Source organism: Corapipo altera, unplaced genomic scaffold (genome assembly GCF_003945725.1).
Source record: "Corapipo altera isolate COAL_440 unplaced genomic scaffold, ASM394572v1 0, whole genome shotgun sequence".
In the NCBI taxonomy this organism is placed as follows: Eukaryota; Metazoa; Chordata; class Aves; order Passeriformes; family Pipridae; genus Corapipo; species Corapipo altera.
In genome coordinates, this window is record NW_020884872.1 from 89,535,138 (window position 1) to 89,561,176 (window position 26,039).

A 26,039-nucleotide genomic window follows, 5' to 3' on the forward strand; every position below is an offset into this window, starting at 1 on the left:
AAAGGTCACATTATCAAATATTACTGAAGCTACACAATAATGCATTAAGTAAAACTAGATGGGATGATCCCAGGGAATAGAGATTTTAATCAAAACTTGTTGCATTTTTCACATAGCAATGGTATACGCTTATGCCTCCAGGTTTTTTCCCCTGATTATATGTGGGGAATATTTACCAGCTAATGTGTTGGATTATTTTTTCTGCTGCTAGTTAATTATGTTACTTATTATTGTGTTACACTTTCTCTTATAACAGGATATTTTTTATCCCTTTCTGTTTAATTTGATCAGAGTTAAGAATGGTAAGTCATGAATAAAATGCTTGGGGAGTATTCAGCCTGCAGAAATGGCATGTGCTTATGTGCCACACCAACTAAAAAGATTCCTACATCCAACAGTCCCTCCTGGATGTAGTCTTGATGCTGCTGCTATATCATTTACTTCCAAACAAATAAGAGGAAAGAAATAACTAAATCAGCAGCTTAATAATACGGGACTAAAGTTATTCTTCCTCTCACACAGAAGCAAAGAAAATCTTTATGATTCCCATGGAAACACTGACTGCCGTGCAATGTGTTCTGCCTGTGCAAAGTTACAGGATTTTTCAGTACATAGTCAATCTAGCCCTGGTCAAAGTGACATTATTCTGCACAAATACAGTAGATATATGATCTTAACATCTCTGCCATACCTTTCTAAATAATTTTTATTTCTTTATGAATTTGTGTTAATTTTATTCCATTGATGAGTGCTAATTTCTTATTAAGCATTTTCGTATTTTGAAGAAAATAAAATTTAAGATCAGAACACAACCCATCTTTACACTATAAGGGGAGTCAGGCAGCAAAAAGGGCTTCTGGGTTTTCTGGCACTCTCTATTTGAAGTGGTGCAGTCAGATGAAGAGGTCCTTGTCTGGGCTGCTTTTCTCACCTGGTCAGAGTTTTAAAAAGTCTAAGTGACAGCCATAGTTTTCCTCAAATTCGTATAGCTTGACATTTGTTTATTGCTGCTGCAAATCCTAAAAAAAATGTCTCCCCTCACATTTTTTACCTGTAACTGAAAATGCAAGCTGGCAGCGTCAAGTGTTCCGTTGTTTGAAAGAGAAAAGGAAAGACTTGTTTCTGGTTTTGCTCACTCTTCTTAGCTTAGGTAAATTTTTTGAAGTTTCTTTCCAATTTTCTTTGCTCTACCTGAGAAGAGAACCAGGCCTTCAGTAAGTGAAACCAGAAAATGTAGAACATTGAGGAAAAAGAAAAAAAGATACCCTGATTACAAAATTAATGTTGGGGTTTTTCTTTCTACTGTATATTTTTTGTCTTGCTCTTACCGATGTGAATACCCATGGAGATTATGTACAGATTGCTCAAGTAACATCTATGGCAGGAAGAATATGGGGGAATATACAGTAATGTCATATAAAGACCATCTGAATCTCTATTAATAATCTTTCTAGGATGTCCTCTGAGTTTGATACAAAGTGATTTTTGTTTTTCAGTTTCTGGATTAATGAAAATATAGTAGAATAGAACAGTAGCAGAGCAAAGCAGATGTCCTGTTCCCTGTCAACAGTTAATTTTTTTCTGCCCAAGCTAAAACCTCTGTTCAATGTAATTCTTCATGTATAAAACTGCAGTGATATTAATTGCAAAATTCTATTGGAAAAAAGCAAACTTTGTTTGTACTTCTGTTTTCCTACAGTCACATACACTTGTGCACAGTGTATTTATTTCTATTCCTCCTCTGGACTTTTCAAATTTGTTTCAGCAAAGCTGTCAGAGAGGCAGTAAGGCAGCTTTCAAGAAGGTCTTTCAAGAATTCTGTTCTAGCTAACATATCTTAGATACGATAGAAGTACCTTATTCAGTGCTCCTGAGTGGGGAATAATGCAGTTCCAGAGTAAAAAGAAATGGAAGTTACAGTGAAAATAATTTTAATTGGCAAACTTAGGCTCTGATATTCTTAGTATTGTCTGTTCCTTATATGTAAGATTTAGTAGTCATTATAACTGCATAAAAAACAGGTGCTTTGTGTGGAAACATCAGATGTGTAGCTTTATATGAGCTTTTGAACTGTTGAAGCTTTCCTTCCACAAGAGAAAAAAAAAATAATCTGTAAACTTTGCTGCACAAAAATTCCTATTTCCTTGACACTAGAACATTTGTTGGAGTCCTGTGTTAAGGCAGAAATGTGGAGCTTAGTTTGTAATGTAAGCCATGACTTGAAGTAATGCTACTAAGACCCAGTCATTATACTTTTATCTCTTGTTAGGAAAATTGCTGCTTATGCTGAAGAAATTCAACATCTTTATGAGGAAATGGAACAGCAAATCAAAAAGGAGAGAGAACAGTTTCTGTTGAAAGTGAGTGTCTCTTTGTTATTGTGGGCATGGATTCTGCTTCCCTTTTTGGTGGTTTCATACTCATTCTGGGTGTCAAAGCCCACAAAATGTGTTTCACAACAAAATGAGAAAAAACATCTTTTCCCTCACAGTTACTTTTGTACTGATCCGGTCTCTGCAGCTTCAAACTAAGTGACTTATTGGATGAGAGGAACATTGATGTCCTGTACTCAGTGGTTGGCATACAGTAGCAGCTGGCGTTCTTTTGGAAATCCCTTAAATTACAAACATTGTATCACTGGTGTTGCTATAGTTTCAACTTCTGGTCACAATTACGAAAAATGCTCTTTGAGATTGTTCAGAGCACCACCAAACCTGTTGAATTCTATAGTTTCTGCTTTTGGGGAGGAGGTAGGATCTCACTGAAGAGCAACAAGACATAATTCAAGTGATAGTAACTTCTGAAACCACCACAGCTATTTGAAAAATAGCAAATAGGTCAGATCCTTTTGTCACTGCCATGGTGCGTCCAGAACGCCTGAAAACGAATTCCCTTTTCTTGCAAAGTCTTCTTTAAATCTCCTCTACTGTATTTGTTGTCTTTTCTTTGGATTTTTCTGTCCTGCTTTTTCTTGTAAAACAAGGAAACTAACAAGAACTTCCAGTATGCTTCAGGAGAGAGTAATTTTAGAATCATGGGTGGGAAGGAGCCTGTGGAACTCCTAACTTTCAAGCTAGATCAGGTTGCTCAGAGACTTGTCCAGTTAAGTTTTGAGTACTGAAATGCTGCATTTTCCCCAGCTGCTCTGGGTGGCCTGGGACAATCCATCATGAGCTACTGGCTTATGCCTTTTTGTTATCTTGGCATCAGCCATATAAACGAAAGCAATATAGGGTTTCAGCAACACACAAAATGTTACCAAAATAATGGTTATTTTCTCCATTTGCAATCAGATATGATATCTAAAACTTCCTTTTTCCCCCTAAATATATCAAGTATTTTATTAGCTTTTATCAACTGTCTAAGGAACCATTCTTTTTACTTGCCTCACACGCTAATGAACCTGATTCAAATTTTCAAGCTTTTTGCACTCCTAGCTGAGAGCAGATTTTAGCGGTGGGTGAGATTAACTTTTTATATAAAGTTTGTATATCAGCTGAAGGATAAAATGTATTTGCAACTTTACCTGACAGCAATTTTGTGGAAAAAATAGTTTATATGCTCTTAATACCCCACAACTGAAGTGGTATTGAACCCTCTAAAACAACAAAGACTTTTCAGTAAGCAGTGATTGTTGGATCTCCTAATTAGTTGTATATTTGAGGTAAAGCCATTTCTTTCAGGCTTTTTCATTAAAGCTTCCCACTCAAGCTATTTACAGTGTAGTCAGCATTCACACTAAGGGTTGCCAGACACTCAAGAAGTATTGTTTCTTGGCATGACTAATTTGGGATCTGGGGGGATCTGGCTGTTAAATTCTTTCTCTAATGCAAAGTCTTACAAAGACTTTACAGCCTGGAGAGATGCATTGATGCCATATAAAGGGGAAATTATAATAGCTTGAATGAAGAGCAGCTCTTGAAGAATACATTTAAAGAAATTGGTAAGATGCAAATAAGTACAAATTGTAGCTATTTACAATACTTAGTACCCTGCTGACTGAAGGTTATACAAAAGGGGCAGTTACTCTGTCTTTCTCGCTTGGATATATATTCTTCCACAGAAGAAGCCAATTATTATGCATTTGATTACCCCATTACATGTACTGCTGAAGGAGAAATGCATGTAAGAACCACTGCTGTCCTGAGGAAATTTTTATTTTTGTTTAGAAGCATTTTCCTGGGGACCTTGGAGAGTAGAAGCCTATTGTGGAGGAATAGCACAGATTCTCAGCTGATACGTACTGCTGGAACCTGATTTTACTCAGAGGAGATCTGACGATTTGTGTCAGCTAGGTAGTGTCTGAAGGAGTAATTCCATATATGACTGTGAGTTCCTAGTGATTGCAGGATTTTTAGATAATGGACAGGTTGATGTAATTGCAAAGTGAAAGGCAGATCTTGAAGCCCCAATCACTTGTTTATACCAGTGGGACATCTGTGACAAATTGTTGTTAGTGATGGATTTTAAACATGGCAGGTATTGTTCCTTTTTACCTTCAACCCGAGCTGCTGTACTGTATCCTGTATTTCCCATGTCAAACCTGGTATCTTGTATCTGAGTTACACTATGACTCCACAAGACTCCGTAATACATTTGTCCAGGTTGTTTCCATTGGTGCGTTCTCATCACTTCTCTGTGCCAGCAGTGTCTAGTTCAGGAAAACAAATGTGCAGAAATCTACTCACTCTATTGCTATTTTTTTTCTTAGTTTGTTTAGCTCTCAGAAGCAGCTCACTGCTGCAATCAATGAACATTAATGCTAATGTATAGGACACACATAAGGGTATGTGTGGCTGGAAATGAGAGGAGACATTCTGACTTCATTGATTTAGATTGGCTAAGCTCCTAAGGCTCATGCCTAAGATAGAAGACTTTGCCTCCTTTTGTAGACTGGATGCCTACTCATGTGCAATCAGCACATTCCGTAGCAGCTGCATTCTTTGGAGTTGCTGGGCTACACCAGTTTACAGAAGCTCAGAATCTTGATTCATGAGTGATACCATCCCTAAATTGAGTTCTACCCCTATCTCATTATTTTCACTGTGGAAAGCTTACCTATTCTTTTCATGCCTGATTCTTTTTCTCCTTCTGCTGATGCAATTGTGCTGTTCTGTTAATTCATTTCCTCTTTGAATTTTTCAGGACACAGAGAGGTTTCAGTCCTACAGTAAGGAGCTGGAGTGCAAGCTGCTGTCAAAGGAACAAGAACTGGAACAATTGGCTCAAAAACAGAAAAGGGTACTAACTGATATCCTTCAGAGTTAAAAAGTAGATCACTCCTATTTGTTCATGTGATTTTATTTAGGTACTATTTCAGGTCCTAAAACTCCAAGTTGGTGTGATGTAATTCTGCCAAACTGTCACCCTCTGTTGCTTTTGTGTCATGTGCTTAGGAAAAATGTTACCCTCTGTTTGTAGAGTAATTTTCCTTTTATGTGATATAATGAAAAACATGTTTTGGATATTCTCTCCAGGTAGAAGGTTAATTTTATGAAAATGTAGCAGAATTTCACTGTCTTCAATGTGCTAGGAACTGGCTTAATACCCTGACAACTCGAGCAGAGAGCAATGATTTGTCTCTTCCAGTGTATACCTTTGCTCCAGACTTGTACCAACCACTCATTTACTTGTTTTAGACAATTCAGCACTATGAACTCGAAATGCTCCCTCCTGAACAAACTGCTCTTGATATATCTCTGTGATAACAGTTTTATAGCAATGCACGGTTCTCTTGCATGGTAACAGCTTGTCAAATTCCCATATTAAAACCTGATGCATTTACTTCTTAAAATGCATGGCCTGCTTGGGGAAACAGAGTATTTCTGAATGTGTAAACTTCCTGTGAAGTGTCTGAAAGGTCAGTGCCGGAAAAACTAGCAATAGGGAAAGGGATTTAAAGGGCTGAAATGGAATGCTGTAAACCAAATTCCCTCTGTAGAATATGATTATAAAATACATATAAAATTTTTTCCCAGCAGCAGTGCTTGGGAGTGCCAATCCTGAGAAGCAGAAGAGGGAAAGGGAAGGAAGAGGAAAAAGAAGTTTGAGGGGAGTTTCCTAGTTGTATGTAGTATTTAGATCCTCTTCTGAGGAATGAATCCAGGTACTGCTGAAGCTGATGGGAATTGTAGAACTGTACTTTGAATAAGAGGAGAGACAAACCTCTAACTTACTATTACTATGCAAGTTAGGGTTATCCTGGGGGGCTGTTGCAAGTCGAAGCACGTGGTTGGTAAAAACCAGTGTGGATTTACCAAGGGGAAGTCACACTTGAAAAACCTGTTTGCCTTCTACAAAAATGTAACCTGCTTAGTTGATGTGGGGCAATCCGTGCACACTACCTGGATTTCTCCAAGGCTTTTGATAAGGTTTCCCACAGCATTCTCCTGGAGAAACTGATGTGTTATGGTCTGGACAAGTGTTCCATGCAGTGGATGGGGAACTGGCTGACAGGAGGTATTGAGGGGTGATGGTAAATAGCTCTTTTTCACACTGGCAACCTGGTACAAGAGGGGTCCAGCAGGGATTGTTGATACTGGGCCCAAGGCTGCTTAATATTTTCTGAAGTGATCTGGATTATGGCAAAAAGTGTACCCTGACAAAGTTTGCTGATGATACCAAATTGAGTGGGGAAGTGGACACTTTGGAAGAGAGAGCTAACCTTCAGGAAGACCTGCATAGGCTGCAGGAGTGGGCTAACAGGAATCTTAAGTTCAACAAACAAAAGTGTAATACCTGGGAAAACTTAATCCAGGAGTGCAGAACAGGCTGGGATCTACCTGGCTGGGGAGCAATTCTGTGGAAAGGGACTTAGGGCTCCTGGTGGACAACAAGCTCAATATGAGTGAACAGTGTGCTGCTGCAGAAGAGAAAGGCTACCAAGATGCTGGGTTGTATCAACCAACAGGAATTATTCCACTCCACTCAGCCCTTGTCAGATCACACCTGTAATATCATGTTCAGTTTTGGTCCCAGCTATACAAAATAGATGTGGACGGCTAGAGAGGTTCCAGGGAAGGGTCACAAAGTTGATTAAAGGACTGGGAAGCCTGGCATGTGGGAAAGAGCTGAGAGAACTGGGTTTGTTCAGTCTTGAGAAAAGAAGATTGGAGGAGATCGTGTTCCAATATTTAAAGGGGAGCTACAAAAATGGTGGACATTCCCTTTTTACAAAGAATCACATGGAAAACATGGGTGATGGGTCCCTGGGAGACTTTGATTGGACACAAGATAAAAATTTTTCACAATGAGAACCATCAGCCTTTGGAATAAACTCCCCAGGGAAGTGGTGGATTTCCCATCATTGGACGCTCTTAAATTCAGCTGGACAGGGTGTTGGGCCATTCCGTGATTCTATGAAATTTAGCTAATGGGGATATAGGAGCGAACTAAAAGGCCGTTCCATAACTGAAATCAACTGCCTGATGTTAATTACCCTTGTTTGGTACAATCATGGATCAGAATAAATGTGGTTTTATGCAGGCTGCTTACCACATTGCAACACTATAGTGAAATAATCTATACTTGGAAGATATCTGTGGGGGCACACAGATCAGGGATTTTTAGTCTGAAGCTAACTGCAAAAATATAAAAAAATTACTTATTATACTTCTGTAATGATTATATTTTAATATTTTCCTTTATTTGTTTTTGCTTTAAAGCTATGTTTAAAACTTAGTTATCAACCAGTAATTCTGTAAAAACCTTTTTGTGTGTTTTTTTAAAGTATGTTTTTTCTAAATTTGGCAAAAACTCACAGAAGCTATTCAAAGGCTTACACTCAATTTTAAGCCTGGTATAATCAAACAATACAGGCAACAGTATCAGGAAGTCTTATCTTATGAGTATTCTCTACACTGCCATTGTCTACTATTGCCTATCTCAGAGGACATAAAACAATGTCTGTGCTATTTTTATTAGTATTATTTTTAATCTGATTTTATATTTTGCTTTTCTATTCACTGCATTGCTCATTATTAATAATATTACTGTGATTTTTATTTTATTTGTAATTTCTACTATTTATTATTTCCCCTCTCCCTTATGAATTTGCATGAATCACAACAAGGGTGCTTTTAGAAGACAGGATCTTCATACTACCATAAAAATTAAACTATACCATTTTATTTTTATGGAACAGAAGCTGTGTTAGACTACTGGAATTCACTATTTCTGATGATGTGATGAGCGGGATAATTTTATTCAGATGATTGATAACAATTGAAACTTTCGTCATTCAACCAGTTGATTGGCCCATTGATAATCTGATATGCAGTATTTGCTAGTTTGGGGTTTTTTTGCCTCTGATTTATCAACCTAACCTGTTTATTTGAATGCACTACTCAGTGTAGTTATTGGCAGTGTTTTCTACATGTGTTTTTAAATTTCTAATGAACTTCTCTGAAAGTGACATTCATCTTTATTCAGATCTAGTTTTATAGTACCTTGTCCCTACTCATTTTCTGGTATTACTTTTCATTCACTTGGATATCCATGTGTGCTGTCTAAGGTTTGCCTTATTGAGGGATCGCTGTCACTTTTGCCTCTTCCTCTAGCATGAAAATATACTTTGATAATTAAATCTGTTCTTGCAGACAGTATTGGTAGCTTGATTGCATTAAAACTTCCATGCTTGATTGTATGATTACTACCTCTTGGGAGTAATACAAATACTTTTTTCCAAACTTCATTCATAAGTCTTTTTTTTTTTTTTTTTTTTTTTAATGCAATGTAATTATTCCTGTGTTGGACATTATTATAAAAAATGTGAAAGGGAACTTCCAAACAGATGACTTCAGTGTTGTTTCTGCTGACATAGTCAGGGGGATTCTCCCTTATGAGAGTCTCCTGCCTGGCATGACTGGAATATGGGTCTGATTCCATGTTGACTGGCCAAGATTCTTTGTCCAGGCCTTTTTGCTGACTGCCATGATCTTGAATTGTCAGTTTGCACTATATGGCTTAGATAATACACAAGGTATTCTCATCTCTTGTTCCTCAAGGGATGTGTGATGGAATGTCTCAGAAGGAGGCACTGGGGACAGGGGATGTCTGGCCTAACATCTAGGGCACAGAATCTTGTATGAGGGGATGGAAGTAAGTTTGGACCAGGTCTGGAAGATTGAGGTGGTACATTTTACATCCCTTAAAAAGCATACATAAAATAAAATAAATCTTTTATATTTTTAGGTCAGCAATGTCTTCTCTAATACGAACTTTTGCTTTGCCATCTAAACTTACTCAGTTAGCCAGGGAGAAGCAGGTGGAACTTCTTTATGTACCAGAGACCACTGTCTTCTGCTGTTACCTGTTTCAGAGGGAAGGTGTATCTTTACTTTGATGTACTTTGGAGAGTGAATATAAAAGTGAATAAAAAAGCTCTAATTCAGTTTTTAGATAGATGTCTGAATGACTCTAGGCCTTGCCTTTGTGGGAAATGGTCTAATATCAACTTGTGAATATCAACTAAGTCCTACTGATCTGTAGCACCTTTTCTTATAGTTTGCCCTGGTGCATTTTTGAACTGGATGAAATTCAGTCATAGAGTGGAATGACTTTGTTTTTGTGTAACATAATTATGTCCGTACAAAGAGCAGTGGAAGAGCACTGTATGTGCTTTATTCATATTTTGGCTTTGATAGAAATAGCTTCCCTATTCAACTAACCTCTGAGATTTGAATTGAAAACCTCAAAACCAAGATGCCTTGGTTAGTTATAATACTTTCTGCACTCTTTTCTTCCACCTCAGCTAGAGCATCAATGTACAGAACTCCTCAGCGGTAAAGAGGAAACCAAAGTAGAGAACACCAAGCTGAAGCTGACTAACCAGGAGCTACTGAAAGATCTGGAGAGAACATCTCATGAACTAAGCCTGGCTCAACAACAGTTGGAGATGCTTCAGAAGGAGGCATCAAGACTGCATGAGGAGAAGGAAATGTAAGTCTCCAGCTGCAGTAGTTCTAATGTATTTGCTTAGTGTGCCAGTGAGCCTCTTTCTCAGGGTATTCAATGCAGTGATTTAAGCTTGTGTCATAAGCAGAAACCACCACCCTGTGCAGTTCTAGCCATTTTCCCCCAAGTAATTCAGCATGCTTTCTGCAGCATATCTGGCTTCTACAGAATCTTTTTCTATGTGTTCAAAATGTCAGTGTTCTTCCCCCTGCCATTTGTTGAAGTTATTTGGAATTAAAAATCAGTTTAATGTCTTAGCTTTGAAATACCAGTGGGATTCCTTACAGATATTACAGCTGTGGCACATGATGCTCCATCCTACTCAAAGCTAAGTCTATCTGAAACTTGGTTCTCAGAATGCACTCTGTCTATGAGTCACCTAGGATCTACTTTTTTCATCATCAAAAGTATGACTAGTACGTAATTTCTAACCAGAGAGCCTGGCCAGCAAGGTAAAACATAGCTTGTCACAATTCACACAAAGCCTAATAATTTTGAAGGTTCCAGTTCAGATTTATGGATTTCAGATTCTGACTCTGAATTTTAAAAAAAAAATTAGGAAGAAATATTTACAATTCGTATTTTGAGGGATAGAAATGACCTTTAAGTGACATATCAATCTACCTACCTTGCCTCCAGTCTTCTGCACAAAGCAGAAGTTATATTACCCTGAAGCTGTAGTTGGCAGAAATGTTCACTGAAGTCCATTTTAAATAAATGCTCAGGGATCTGTAAAACCCTCTCACTACCAATGGAGAGCATATGAATGCCAGACATATCTAGCCAGACTCTATACATTTCAGCAATGAACTGTATAACTCAGAGCTTTTGCTGTTCACCATATTTCAGTGTAGAGCAGAACATATTCAAATGTCATATTCTTTTTCTCTTAAACTCTATGCCAAATTCTCCTTAGTTATTACATATTTATTTTTTTCTTGAGGGTTTAAATAATGAACTACTTTAATTATTGTTAAGGAATGGCCACCATGTTTAGAACACACTGTTTTTAGGTTTGCATGTTTTTGATGTGTGTTTTGGAAGTAGATGGTAGAAATATTCCTCCTCAAGGTGGTTTGTTTCCTCTTTGAGGCTTCTCTTTTCAGATCCAGAGCAAAGAATATGGAATGATCTGATTTTAAAGCTACAAAGGAAATCTGCCCAGTGGTCAGACTGATGAATAACACTACTGCATTTACAAAGCACTTTGGATTCAATAGTGGTTTATGGAATTAGAGTTCAGCCCTGCTCAACTGCACCTGCAGTGTTTCTTTAAACATCTGTATCAGTCTGGTAAGACCTGAGCTGTTGAAGCAGGTGTAATGTTCAGACAGTGCACAGGAAGAACTTGAGGCTTCACTGAAAGGCAAAAAACCATATAAGGCCAGACACCAAACTGCATTATGTCAAAGTGAATAATGTTAAAAAGGCTGCATAACTGTCAGGAGTTAGAAAGAAATTGTAGGGATTGTAGATGTGTGTGAGCCTGACATATGGTTCCAGCAGCAAGATAAGCTCTAATTTTGCATAAAATATTACCTGTTTTTTAGTGGCCACAAGTGAGAAGTATTTCAGCAGTGTACTTCTCTGAATGCTCCAAATACCAGTATCAACATATATTAAGCTCTCTGGATGAAGAAGTAAAAAAAGAAAACATATCTTTTTAAAAAAGAACCTCTACTCCTTCCTCTGCTAACTCAAACTGCTGTGGTACTTTAGGCCTTGTATTGAATAAATTGTTTTAAAGTGAATAACCATTCATGCAGAATATAACCTACAGGTCTGGAAAAGCTGAAATCTCAAATGTAGATACTCCTAGGGGGAAGCATTTTAGCAGTGTTCTTACCATGGTTAGAACAACTTTTTATTTTTTCTTTTTATTACAGGGAGGTGTACCGAGTGACAGAAACCTTACAGAGAGAGAAGTCAGGGCTTCTGAAGCAGCTGGATCTTTTAAGGTAAACACAGACCTTACATTCAAAAATTTCTTACATCATTCTAAAGAGGTACATTAAAGGATGACATTATGTTGGAATATGTACTGAGTGTAGGTATCTGGGTGCTGACAGTCTCTGTGCCAGAGAGAAGAGGCTGGGGCTGCCCCATGCTGGCGCACAACACAGGGCACAGCAGAAACCCACAGCCATGATGGTGCTTCTGGGAAAGCCTCTGTAAGAATGAGAAGCAAAGCACTTTTGAGAGGGGAGTGAGAAAAAAATGTGTGAGAAAGCCCTTCAGACACCAAAGTCAATGAAGAAGGTGTGGTAGAAGGTGCTCCAGGCACTGGAGCAGAGAGTCCCTGGTAGCCTGACAGAACCCATACAAGAGCAGGCTCCTGGCAGGAGCTTGGCCCATGTAGAGAAGCCCATGCAGGAATAGATTTTCTGCCAGGAACTGTGGGCTGTAGGTGATCCACACTGAAGCTGTCCATTTGTAAAGGACTGCACGCCATGGAGCAGTTTGTGAAGGACTGTAACCCATGTGAGGGAACCCACACTGGAGCAAGAGAACAGTGTGAGGAGGAAGGAGCCACAGAGAGAAGCTGTTATGGACTGACCACAAACCCCACTGTTCCTCATGCCCCTGTGCCAGTAAGGATTGGTAAGGAGGTAGAAGACCTGGGAGTGTAGAAGTGAAGTTGAGCCTGAGAAGAAAGGGGGTTGGGGAAAAGGTGATTTTAGTTTTGGCTTTGTTTCTCATCATCCTGTAGTTGAGTCTGTTTTGTCTGTAAGGGTAGTTGCTAAGTAATCTTCTTGTCCTTACCTTGACCTATAAGCTTTTCCATCTTATTTTCTTCCCTTGTCATACTGAGGAAAGGGAGTGAGAGAGTGGCTGACTGCATATCTGACAACCAGTTAAGGTCAACTTGCCATAGGATAATGACACAAAAGATAGCAAAAATGGTTACAAAATACTTTTTTATGCCCTTTTCTGGCGTATGGTAGAAGGTTGTACACCTGAAAGATATGCTTTGTTTTGGCAATTCAGTACTGCAGGACAATCTCCTTTCCAAAAGTCAAATGTGAAATGGAACAACAGTGAACTGTTCTAAGCTGGTTCTGTGGTAGAAGCTTGGCTGCAGGACACAAAGCATGCTAAAAGGCTCTGTTGTTTCTGAAGCAGTAGGAGTTGAGCCAGAGTAAATGTTCTTTCCCCAAAATGCTTGTTTGAAAAATGCTATCAAAATAAAGTTAGCTAACATTTTTTCTCTTTATTGATAGGCTTCAAAGTTTGGAGCTATGTTCAGACAACTGTAGCCCTCTCATTAACGTGCAGCAATGTTAGGTTTTGTTTGCTCAGCAGTCAGTTTGCATGGGCTATACATTGCACCTGCCTTCATTGACTGCATTTCCTTTGGGAGGCTCCATTTTAAAGTTACCTAAAAATTTCACATGCTTGAGAGAAGGCTCTTATTTTGCAGTGTGTTTTCCATAGGCCACTCTATATGGTATGATCTTACCCGCTGCAAGTAATGGGGACATAGGTAGAAACATCTGACAACAGAGGTTGCTTCTGCTCACTCAGGCTGTAGTGGCTGCTCATTAGGGTCAGCAGTTCTAAAACTTGGCCTCAGTGTTTCTTTTGTTCTCTTTACAGAGAGATGAACAAACATCTCAGAGATGAACGTGACATATTTTTACAGGTAACCAACTATTATTTTCAAACCCAGCATTGAGCAAACACATATCAGAACAGCCTCAAAAGAAGGGGATCAGAAGGCTGTGCCAGAGATAGACTTTTGTGCTACTTAAATCTTGCTCCATTTTCAATTTGTATTATCTTTTATTCTCACTTGAAAAAAGATTTTAAATTTGCTGAACAATTTTAAGAGCTACATGTTCAAAATTATAAAGTTGGAGCTATCTGGAGAGAGATGAATGTGCTTTAGAAGAAACTAAGAATGCAATCATGAGAGGATGAAATAATCTAAAAATTTAACAACTAAATTGTGTTAATCTGTTTAGTCAAGGGTAGCTAATATTCTGAAATGTTTATACAACAGTACAATAACTGAGTACCTGAATCAGTATGTGAATACCTATTGGTACAAAGAGCAGATCATATTAACTTTTTAAACAGCAGCAGAGAATGGGTATCTAAGAATTTCTGGAAGAATCCTGGTGTAAGGAGACTAAGGTCGTTTAGTTTACAGTTGTTTGTGTTCTTAGTCCTACAAGAACTACTGGTGTAAAAAATATATCTATTGACTTTTTTTCGTGACATTATGGTGTTTTATTGTCATCCACTCAGTTTACAAAGCAGATGAATTCTTGCAGGATCTGGAGTTTCCCTGTTGTGATTGTTTATCAGTCAGGATTCCAAAGCATTTATACTCACAGGATTTTTTTTTACATTTTTTTCTTTCATATGCATTGCACTCTTTAAGCATTAGGAATGAGGGCAGTTAACTACAATGGACAAAAGTAAATTAGTAAGAAGTATTCTGTATTTCTGCAGAAACGCAAAGCAAGTGTTCCAAAAGCCAGCTGGAAGCAAAGATCAGGGTCTGTCATTGGGAAATACATAGAGGGGAAGATGCTGCCTAACAGGTAAGAAGTTTTTTTTCGTGTGTTCCCTATTTGAGTATGACGAGGCTTATAGAAAGAAGATGAGGAATGTTTTCTTTCTGATACCTTTGGACTTCTCAAAGCATGCATTTCTAGTGTCTATAAGATTGCTGTGCTCATTAAGAAATTTGAAAATAAAGTGACAAGTTTTCACATAAAACTGCAAAGGCAAGGGATTTCTCCATTGTGGATGACTATATGCTGGGAGGCACAAAAGCTGTCCCATTACCCCATGTATGATGGGTATGGTTTCCTTGGTAACTTCCTGAAAGAGTCCATCTCCTGTCACTGCAGAGAATGTCAGTCCTGTTGTAAAGTATGAGATGTGCAACTAGTAAAACACAGAGAATTTGATTCTCAACTGTGTGGTTGTAAACTTGAAATCAACAGGACCAAGATGGTAATCTCAGTGAAACATTAGCACTTCCTTTGAGTCGAGAGGAGCTGGAAAGTCTTAGTATTTCACTTTGAAATAGTAGCTAAGACAGTGACCCTGAAGGCACTGGGTCATGAACTGTAAGGAGGGAAAGCTTTCAGAGGTACAGTTTAGTATGTTCAGTACTGAGAAGTGGAGCATCATTGGCAGAAGCAGTTATGGCATAAAAAATCATGCTAAAATTTAGGTAGGAAGGACCTCTGATGTCTCCAGTACAATCTCCTCAAGCAGGTCTAACTCCTTAGCTAGTTAAGGTTGTTCAGGACATTGTTCATTTGAGTTTTTGAACACCTGGGTGGAAGTCCCACAGCCACTTTGAGCACCTGTTCCTTTGCTGCAGCAGTCTGTTGAAGAAATTTTGTTCTCTGTATCAGGTTGGCATTTCTTTTATTGCAGCTTGCATCTGTGGTCATTGCACACACCTGAGAAGACTCTGGATATATTTTATCTACACTCTTCCTTCTGTTGAATCCCCACTTAGCCTTTTTTTTAATCCATGTTAAACAAACCCATGTCCCTCCTACCTGCTAAAGACAGAATTAGGTTACACATAGAAAGGATCTGGGTTGGGAGGCTGTATTATTCCTCAGGAATGGAGGTGGGGAGTGGCAAATGAGAAAATCACAGTAGAGATACTTCAGCTATTCCATGAGATTAGAACTGAGGTTAATCTCATGTCTAATTCTGCTTCAGTAGAGATTGGACTGAATCTACTATGCTTGCTGTGAGTAGTAAAAAAACATGGGAGATTAAATTCAGTTACACTAGAATAAAACAGTAGGAGCCCAGCTCCAATATGTTTTTGTGGTGTACTTTCTTTTTTTCTCTGTCTAGCCATTTATTTGAAGAAGATGATATTTTCAATAACTCAAAGAGAAGGAATTCTGCTGGACTGAATGGAGTTCTCTCTGAAGAGCCTGACGCTGGAATCACTGGAGGAATGTCTAAAACATCACGTCTCCAAAGAATAATATCAATTGAAGAAGATCACCTACCCCAGCTTCTTGACAGGCTGGTTGATAAGCAGCTGAACAGATGGACTGGGGAAGATGACAGTACTTCTGAGATGGAAGTGCATAACAAAAACACAGAACAGTCAATGGAACACTCGCCTTCATCTTCTAGAGAGCAACCTGTAGGGAAGGAAACACTGTCAAATGTAAGAGGACAAAGGGAACCTCACCTTGAGTATAGTGTGAATTTCTGGGCCCTATGATTTAAGGAGGATGTGAAAGTCCTTGAATGCATCCAGAGGAGGATGACAAAGCTGGTGACAGGGCTAAAAGGCATGTGCTGTGAGGAGAAACTGAGGACTCTGGGCTTGTCTAGTTTGGAGAAATGGAAGCTGAGGGGCAACCCCTTTGCTCTCTGCAGCTCCCTGAGAAGGGGAAGTGGAGAGGGAGGTGCTGATGCCTTCTCCCTGGGATCCAGTGATAGGATGTATGGGAATGGTTCAAAGCTGCCTCAGGGGAGGCTCAGACTTGATGTTAGGAAACGTTTCTTTACTGAGAGTGTGATCAGACACTGGAACAGGCTTCCTAGGGAGGTGGTCCATGCTGCAAGCCTGTCAGTGGATAAGAAGCATTTGGATAATGCCCTTAATAACAGGCTTTAACTTTTGGTCAGCCCTGAAGTGGTCAAGCAACTGGACTAGATGATCACTGTAGGTCCCATCTGACTGGAACTGTCCTGTTCTTTTCTATTCTAAAGAACCTTGGAAAGCATGAAATGGTGTTGAAGGGTGTTATTCTTAGAATCTGAAATTATTTAGTCTTCTGTTTTTAAGTTGAAGCATGACAAAATAAGCCAGTGGGAGATGGAAATATACTGCAGATAAATGTTGAAGGCGGTAACTGCAGACAGTGTGTGCATAGACTTATGTCTGAAGGCCTGTTTAGGAAAAGTGAAGTTAAGCCTTGTAATAGATGACACAAGAATATCCACTGAAAGGTAGCAATGGTCTTAAAAAGAAGCAAGACTTTTTCTGAAAAAATTTTTTTTGTTGGTTTTTTTTTTTGCTACTAAGTGGTATTTCTCGTATTCTGATAATTTTGAGTCAGTTTTGATAGCTGTTACATTATCTGAGAAATAATGAGAGAAATATAATTACTTTTAAATTATTTTTTAAAAGACTTTTAATTAGTGAGTAGAAATCCAATATTTTTTACAGCTCTATCTTGTATATGCATGTTAGCAATGAATTCACAATGCTGTAATAATAATAATCCTTACAACTATATGCTGGAAGGAATATTTCTTATGAGTTTAAAGTTCTGCTTGCACTGCTATTGCTTCAGAGCTAGCTGTGCTTGTTTTCTAATTTTAGTATCATTGTTAGGTATTACTCATTTTTAGATTCTTGAAGCACATATCAAAAAGATTAAAGTATAGGAAAAAGAGGTTTGCTTGGTCATAATTATATAGTTCTTTTAGAAGAAGCAAGCATATCTTAAAAATTCTGGTAGAATTATGCCATGGTTATATAATAACTTCTAAGTGGTACCTTTTAATAAAAAGTCTAGGATAAAGAAGAGAGCTTCATCTTTTGAAATTATTTAATTCGATGAATGCTTTTTGCTTGCTGTATGACTTACTTCGTATCAGATTTTCAAAGGATGGCATCATTGGACTTTAGGACAGCAAATGTCAGATACCTCATCCTGCGCAGCTACGACAAACCTGTCCTGCCTGCTCTGTTTCAGCAGTCATGCCCTTTGAAAGCACATCCTCTCAGCTGGGTAGGAACTAGATCTTGTTTCTTATTATACTTTTTTTCCCATAAGCAGTTGACAGCAAGCAGGGAGTGGAGAGAATAAACCATAAAATTTCTCACACCTGGTTGTTGAAAACATTTTGTTTCAGTTTCTAAAGAAACGTGGTGGGGGTAAACATGAAGTTAATTTCCAAAGGTTACTTAGAACTGGGAATTCCTTGTTTGTTTTCTCTCTATGAAATGCCAGTGATTTAGCCCAGCCTTTAGTTTGGATTGGTTTTTTGCTTGTTTTGTTTGTTTGTTTGTTTGTTTTTTAAGTTTAGTTTAAAAAAAACCCCAACAGCACAGCAGCATACTCCTTTCTGGTAAGCTCTATCCATGTGGCACTGAAGTACATGCATGGCTCTCTTGGCCTGCCAAGGACTATTCAGTTGATGGCATTTCATTGCTTAGGGCAGTCTCTGTGCTGTGTAAGTGTCTGACTGCTGCTGTTTGGTGTGAGTATTTCATTGTCTCCTTCCATATGTGCTGCAGTTTCAGTCAGATGAATTTCTCATACAACTTTGTGTTTCCTAAATGATGGCTCCTGGGTTCACCACTTTCTGAATATGAGATTTAGACATCAAAAGCAATCTTGTTCCATACAGTCCTTGCACACTTATTCCCTCTCCCGACAGCATGCCTGAGCTAGAAGAAGTGGTATTCAATTAGTAAGTGTTTTCAGGTCAGCTCTTCATGTAATGCTTAACTGGAGCTGAAGAAAGCTTCAGAAAAAGGTAACTCGCTACTTGGTGCATCAGGAGTTAAGAGGTATGAGTCTCAGGGCCACATGTCAACTAGGCTGTCTTCTGCAGCCAGTCTTTCTCTTCACTTACATTTTGCTGCCCAAAAGCTGTGCAGTACAAGGGAGTGTAGGATCTAGAAATACTTGTGCAAAGGGGGCAGAATGATTCCTTACACTTGTGTATAATGGCTTTGTACTACTTCATTCCATGATCTCATTGCTTACTATACAGAACTCAGGCTCCTAGCTACTGGCGTTAAGCCTTCCTATTCACCATATATTCACAGTAATTTAACTCCTAATCCTTTATGACCCACTGTATCTTACAGGTGAACCAATGTCTGCACCAGCCATGTACTGTCCAACAACTGCCATTTAATCTGGGAGTTGACAATCAGGTAGAACATTTTTCTGAGTGGCTATACAGATGAAGTGGCAGTTAGCATTAGCAGAAATGTGATTGGGAAAACACCTGAAGGAACCATAATGGAAATTAAAGCAAAATGTTCTGTCCAAAACCTCTGCCTGAGATGCAATTCCTCTCCCCTCTGTTATTTCAATATGGAATATGAACCACTGGGTTTATACCTGTCATCTTCCACATTTGTGTTAAATTGCACAAAAGCTAGGTGTGTCACTTGACCTGAGTACTGTTTAGATAAGGACCACTCAAAAGATCCATCTAGGGAAGACTTTTTCAGACTGCATTGTAAACTAAACTAAATTCGCATCCACTGCTATTCCATTTTGCCATCAGCACTTTGTTAAAGCAAAGTGTGTGTGAAGTAGCTTATCCCTTAGTATAGTGTTCAGATGCATGTTTATAATCAAGTTTGATTATTAAAGTTATTTTCATCAGTGGAGTTGATACATCTCAGTGAAAATGACTTATGCTGGGAGTTGAGCTGAAGGCCTTTGGTGTCTTTGAGTCTTAGTGCTACTGAGGTGTGTATGACCACTAGGGACAAGGTATTACAGGTCATGTAGTCCATATATTTAGTTATTGTTCTCAGAAGCACTGTGAAAATGCTGCCAAGCTGATGATTGTATGTTAACTTTTTTTAATTTCCCAGAGTACACAGTCTAATAAGCTGGGAATGTTTTTCAGCAGAACTGAAAATGTACTTTATATAAATGTATGTGTACTACTAGTAGCATATAGTTGCAGTGGGGTTTGGGATTTTAATAGGAAAGGAGAATAAGAAACCTCTGTATAGTTGTAATGGGCTATTAGCCCAGCTCATGAAAGAGGCATGTACTTTTGTCCCCGAAATTTCCAGCAGTGAATGATTTTATTTTTTTTCATACTAAGGAAGACAGCAGCTTGAGGTTTTGTTGTTTGGGTTTTTTCCCCAATAAGCGCAGCTCTCTGTTTCTTCTTTCTGTAAGACTACAGTATATTCGTAGAATACACTTCCAAGTCCAGACTTCAGTATCTCATTCAAAGGACTGTTGGGCAGTGAATTCAGTTCTTATGTCTTCATGAAGGCAGCAGTCTTGAGAGTTCTGCACCTCAAATGGCTGGCAGAGGGCCTTTCCCTCCCTTCTTTCCCTCCTCACAGCCCCCAACTCAACATACTAATGCCAATACCATCATGATCTTGCTCCCCTTCTGCAGCATTGCAAACAAACTTTCAAACTCCCTTTTCCTTCACCTTTAAATAAAATAGAAGAGACCTGCTAGGGCACCCCCTGCAAACCAGCTGGTGCTACAGTGTTTTTCCCTAAGCAACTCCTGATCTACATACAAAGCAATAATGACCTACTTGACAGAGGATATAAATATTCTCTCTAGCATTCATTTAGCTTAGCCTGCAGTAAACAGGACCTGGATAAGCAGAACAAATCGTTGTTCCTTCTACTTAAAAAATGAAATGAGAGAATCATAGCTGAATGTTTACAGCCTGATTAACTGGTCTAATTCTCTCTCTGTCTCTCTATTTCCCCCCTGCTTCTGCCTGTAATGTTCAACAGATGCAGAAATGCAGTAATTGGATGGAAGCTCTTGGCTCCATGGTAGTAGCAGAGAGAAGAATCTGGTGGCATAAGCCAAAAAATTATGACTTTGCTTCTGTTATGTAGATGAAGATGTGCTGCTTCCTCTGTGTCATTGGTATAGGGTGAAGCTACTGAGCAGAGCTGTGTGAAGCTTTATAAATTTTGATTTGTGGCCATGAACATAAACTATTTTATTTTGGCAGTTTCATTCATTTTTCAATGCAGTGTCATGCAAAGGTTCATATTCAGTATACTTCCAGAGCTCAGTGCAAATCACTGCACTTCAGATGATCCAGAATGATGCATAGCAAACATCTGAAATGCTGAGTTATTTTAAGAAACAGAATATTGCTTCATGAGTAATGGAGAACATGATAGGATTTAAACTATTCTTTTTCTCATCTCAGCCTTAAACTGGAGAGGCAACAAGATTTATAGAACAGTTTGGGACTAATTTTTGCTCTTACTTGAAGGAGGAGAGAATAAACTCTGTCCCAGAGCACTTATTCAAGATTATTTTTGTGGGCAATTCAAGTGTGGGAAAGACTTCATTCTTAAGAAGATTTTGTGAAGATCGTTTTTTCCCAGGCACAGCTGCTACTGTAGGTAAGTTTAAGAAACATTATTCCTATTATTATTTTTATTCCAACAGTACTTAGCGGCTTCTACTGAGATTAGGCCCTGTGTTATAAAACAGAAGCATACAGATATTGTATAAGTAGGACATGCAAAATGAGTTCTCCTAAGCTGTGAAGCAGATAATTGATGGAGATGTGAAATCCTGGCAGCACTGAAATAAATCACAGAAATCCTACTGATTTCAGTGAAGCTGGAATTTCCTTATAGATCTCACTATTCTGAAATGGATATCCTGTCCTCCTACTGCTTTGGAAGAGAGCAGGTCTCCTGGGTGTTCTGCCATATTGAAACAGATATGTTGATTACCAAAGAGCGTCTCAGATAGCACTAGGTGCCTGTGAGCAAACAGTTGAATTCTACCCTGCCATCCTCTCCAAATTAATCCAGTCAGAAGGAAGAGCCTAGGCACCAATTAACCTGACCCTTGATGCCTACTTCAAGGTGAACTTAGTAATTTCCTAGACTTCTAGGTTTTCATTGACCGCATCTTTATTAAGTGGAATGGGAGCTTAGACACCTATATGCAATTGTCTATTCATATATCCTGTAGACCTATATGCTATGTCCTATCCATGTTGTTTTGTAAGTGGCTAATACATTTCTCTAGACTCTGAGATTTTACACAGTGTGTGCAGATTTTCCAGAAGAAAAGGAATGAGTCTGACCTTTTTCATATTTTGGCTGGTCATCCAGGGTTCTTGCAAAGAAAATGGCAAGAAAGTATTTGTCATAGCTTTGGTTTTTAATGTTAACATAAATGAGTTTCATAGGTGTGGACTATGGCTGGCAAGATACAGGCAGTTGAAAAGTCAAGTGAACAACATGGAGAAGAGTGTTCTCATTGCATTTCTACAGAACAGTTCAAATTTCTTTCCTTGAGATATAAGCAATGGATATGTCCTCCATCCAGAGTTTGTAATTGTCTTTTGAAGGAATGGAGACGTAGATGCTTTTTCATTACTGCCAGTGGCAAAAATCCCATTGATGTGGAAAATGGCCCCAAAGAAATGGTTGATGCCCTACTGAGATCTCTTCCAACTTGAATTATTCAATGATTCTGTGATTTTGTGATACATACATTGTGATACAAGAAAATACAGATTGTCATTAGGAGGAGGTAGTGACTGATTGACATTTAAGACTGTAATTATTGTTATAAATATCCAGAAGATACTTATATCTTCACAGGTTAGGGAAACTGGGAGAGGATTCATTTAAAAGTTTAGATAAATTAATTTTTATCTCACTTCCATTTAGCCCCTTAATTAGGGGACTCATGTAACTGTAGCGAGCTCATCTTCTGCGTTCTGAACAGGGTAGGTAGGAGGTTCTCCACATGTTCTGTCCATTTATCTTCAGCATTTCTCTTAGGTTCCATTGTCCCCTGTGCTGTGCGTTGTGTTTTTCCACTAATTGCAGAAGGTGCTTATATGGCTACCTCTGACTAAACTAACAAATTTCATACAACTGAAATTATACAGCATGAATTCCAGGCTAAACGGCTTGGGCTGGTGTGGACTGTCAAATGGACCCTTGGCTCATGTTCCCTAATTTGGAAATTGACTTACCTTACAGCTTTTACAAAACTGAACTATGCTATTAACATTCATTATTTTATTACTGAAGAACTTCAGACAAATCAAAGCTCTTGTTGTCCTCTGATAGTTGGAGACTATAGACATAATTCTTAATGTAATATCTATCTTGTAACCTTTCTGGAATATTTGCTATTTGCTGGATCCATTTTTCAGAGATCAGACGGCATATAAGGAGACGACTTACTTTGCGTTTCTGTTGTAGGTGTGGATTACAACGTGAAAACTGTCACAGTAGATAATACCCAAGTAGCGCTGCAGCTCTGGGACACTGCTGGCCAGGAACGGTGAGAAACATTCTGTTGTGGTTTAACCCTAGTAGTCATCTAAGCTGTGTAGCTGTTCCTTCACTCGCCCATCCAATGGGATGGAGGAGAAAATTGGAGGGGTGAAAGTGACAAAACTCGTTGTTTGAGATGAAGACTGTGTGATGAAATTAACTCTAGCCCAGTCAAAACCAGTATACATTTCAAGGGTTTGCCTCCTTGAATCATCTCTTTGAAGATTAGTAAGCATGGACCTAATCCTGCTTCTCAGGAGAGGAACAAATTCGTAATAGAGCCAGTGGATTCAGTTTAAATCCTCCCCTTGCATCAGTAGTGTGCTGATTTGCTGCTAAGTCCATTGAAAAACTGCCAATCTGTAAAAGAGATTCTTGTTTGAACTCTTAAAAATTTTAACACCGCACAATTTCTTTAGGAGGAAGACTGATTTTAAAATACACCTAGAATTATTTATATGACAGAAAATGCCTTAACGGATAATAAAGAGGGGTTTTTTTACCAAAACAATCCCATTTTAGTCAAAAAACTCCAAATTTCTTTAAGTTTTCAGCAGTAATTTCTTTCCCCATCTCCTTACCTGCTGTGTAATTTTCTGTTACTAAAGAGCATTTAACGAAGAGGAAATTTCTCCTCCAATCTTAAAACGAAAGAGGGTGGGAGAAGGGGAGATATGCAACTGGTTTTCCAGCTTAACCCAGAAACAATTAAAGAAGGCAGGGGGAACTTTTCCAAACAGTTTTTTTTTTTAAAAAGCCTTTTCTTTTTAAGCAAATTATTTGTCTTTGTAGTAATTTGTGGGGTCTGGTGCTTCAAGAAGAATGGGATTGCTTACTGTGATTTATAATAAGCTTCACCTTTCAAACAGGATCTGCAGTGAAGATCAATATTACAGCTTCTCTCTTGTCTAGTTTATGGAATTTTTGAATGCATAGGTGAACCATGTTAAGAGGGCTTTAACCTTTACTAAGGTGATGATTAGAAGAAACTGTATGGCAACATATTCCTTTGGGAGATGGAGGGGAGAGGGAGGAATTACTATAAATTTTTCTGTGTCAGATTGTTGCTTTTGTTGAAGAGAGCTATAAACACGTTTTTACTTGTAGGTACCGAAGTATTACCAAGCAGTTTTTCAGAAAAGCTGATGGTGTCATTGTGATGTATGATATAACAGCAAAAGACACATTCACAGCTGTCAGGCAGTGGCTGATAAGCATTGAGGTAACATGACGTAACTTTAAATCTAAACTCAAGTGTCATTATTCTCTACCTTCTTCTGAACAAGGGCTCTTTGCAGGGCAAAACACAGAGAGCAGCATGTTTCATGTGTTGTCACAAGTACATTTTTGCTAGTGAGTTTGGTCTGCACAGTTACCACTAAAGGTGTTTTTAATCTCTATCTGTGAAAAAGAATCATAGTTCCAGGCTTTTAAGGACTTCAGATATGTGTGTGGGGAAATCCCAGCGTGGAATACTCTGATTTCTCATAAAGGTAATTTAGCTCATGATTCCCTTTGGATCACTGCTGGTGTTGAGAGGTGCTTTGGATCAGTGATGGTGATCTGATGATCACTGATCATCACTAGCAGTTTGACAGCCAAGTCAAACCATGTAGCTCATGGGAAATTGTCTATATTGTGAACATAAGCCATAAACTTAAAAATATGGTTTGAAGTGCTACAAAGTACTACATTAGTGCTATGAAACTGTAACATGATAGACGGTTCAGTTTCCTGGGAATCATTCTTTCAGCCACATGAAAATAAAATCCTAGACCATGCCGCTGAGTGACTTGAGGAAACTAAAAATTAAAACATACTAAGAGTGTAAGCAGCTGAATTTGCTTGTGGCCAGAACAAAAAATAAAACTCAGGCTGCTGCTATAAAGGGCTGAGTCATAGTGAGAACAAAGTGTGACTTCCTGTTTGCTCACTGAAAAAGTAAGGAACAAATTGATATGTAAAGATCATTTAGCCCAATTTTATTGGGCATGTGCTCTAATATAATATTCTGTTTTCCACAAAGACCAAGAGTTGGCTTTGTGAGTTCAAATTAGGACTCAGTCATTCAAATGTTTCCAAACAGGCATAGTTATTCCACATGAGTAGTCTTACTTAAGTAGTGTTAGCATGCATTTGATAAGAGCAGGCCCTTATTAAATATATGATCTTAATAAATCAGTGACTTTTAATTCAGAATGGTAAAAGCTAAAAGAGCTTTTTAGATTTTGATTCAGAAAGATTGAATATTGTGGTTAAAACCTTTTTCCAAGCTGTAATAGTTCACTCTTCTTTACTGACTAATTTTGTTTGCTGCAAACTGTTGCTAAGTTGGACATACGGCCAAGTCCATTTACTGCTGTAGCATTCAGCCCACTTTATGAAGGCATTCACTGTGATAATTATAACCCTTTTCAGAATGAATTTTGATTTCTGTCTATTCTGTGTATTTTTGGGGGCCTATTCTGTGTATTTCTCCACTATTTCATGTAATTCATTTGGCATAATTGTACCCAGGTGTTGTCATTATTTTTCTTGGCCATGTAATTAGAAAAGCAATGGCAATAAACACACAATGACTGAACCTGTGTAATATGGTGGTTTTCTCTCTACCATTTTAATATAGAGTCTAATGAGCTTCTGTGCTGTTATTAAAAAAATGCCAAGTTAGTGTAATCTAAGCATTCTGTCTTTTTCATGTCTTTTATCCAACTTTAACTCCTGACATGTTTGTAAGTAAAGTGCCACTTACCTGGCTCATGGGTTAAGTCTTAAATGTCTTGTCATAGTGTGACATTTGTTAGTTTTTATCCTCTTGATCTGTGATTATTTTTAAATACAGTGCCTCATTCAGTTGATATTTGTTCTTTCTTCTGCAGGAAGCAACTGGGGAGGATGTGCCTGTCCTTTTGTTGGGTAATAAAACTGATAATGAAAAGGAACGTGAGGTCCCTATGGGAATGGGAGAGCATCTTGCTAAGGTAAGGTTCCCTGTACTTAGGGAACCCCTTACAAAGCTTGAAGGTGAAGGTTTTAAAATGGAGTTTAAATGTATCTAAATTCATAGAAACA

General features: G+C 38.4%; 1 protein-coding gene across 3 annotated transcripts in view; it reads left to right on the forward strand.

Moving 5' to 3' along the window:
• CRACR2A (calcium release activated channel regulator 2A) overlaps positions 1-26,039 on the forward strand; it is a 54,596-nt gene that overhangs the window by 22,719 nt on the left and 5,838 nt on the right. Inside the window, exons 6-17 of one of the 3 annotated variants that reach the window (XM_027634078.1) lie at positions 2,270-2,360; positions 5,146-5,241; positions 9,752-9,939; positions 11,841-11,912; positions 13,552-13,597; positions 14,413-14,504; positions 15,793-16,117; positions 18,785-18,853; positions 20,927-21,059; positions 22,893-22,974; positions 24,075-24,189; positions 25,847-25,948. In XM_027634078.1, coding sequence (XP_027489879.1) covers positions 2,270-2,360; positions 5,146-5,241; positions 9,752-9,939; positions 11,841-11,912; positions 13,552-13,597; positions 14,413-14,504; positions 15,793-16,117; positions 18,785-18,853; positions 20,927-21,059; positions 22,893-22,974; positions 24,075-24,189; positions 25,847-25,948 — 1,411 coding nt within the window. The remainder of the gene's footprint in view (positions 1-2,269; positions 2,361-5,145; positions 5,242-9,751; positions 9,940-11,840; positions 11,913-13,551; positions 13,598-14,412; positions 14,505-15,792; positions 16,118-18,784; positions 18,854-20,926; positions 21,060-22,892; positions 22,975-24,074; positions 24,190-25,846; positions 25,949-26,039) is intronic. The other 2 variants (XR_003526107.1, XM_027634086.1) reach the window with 2 other exon arrangements.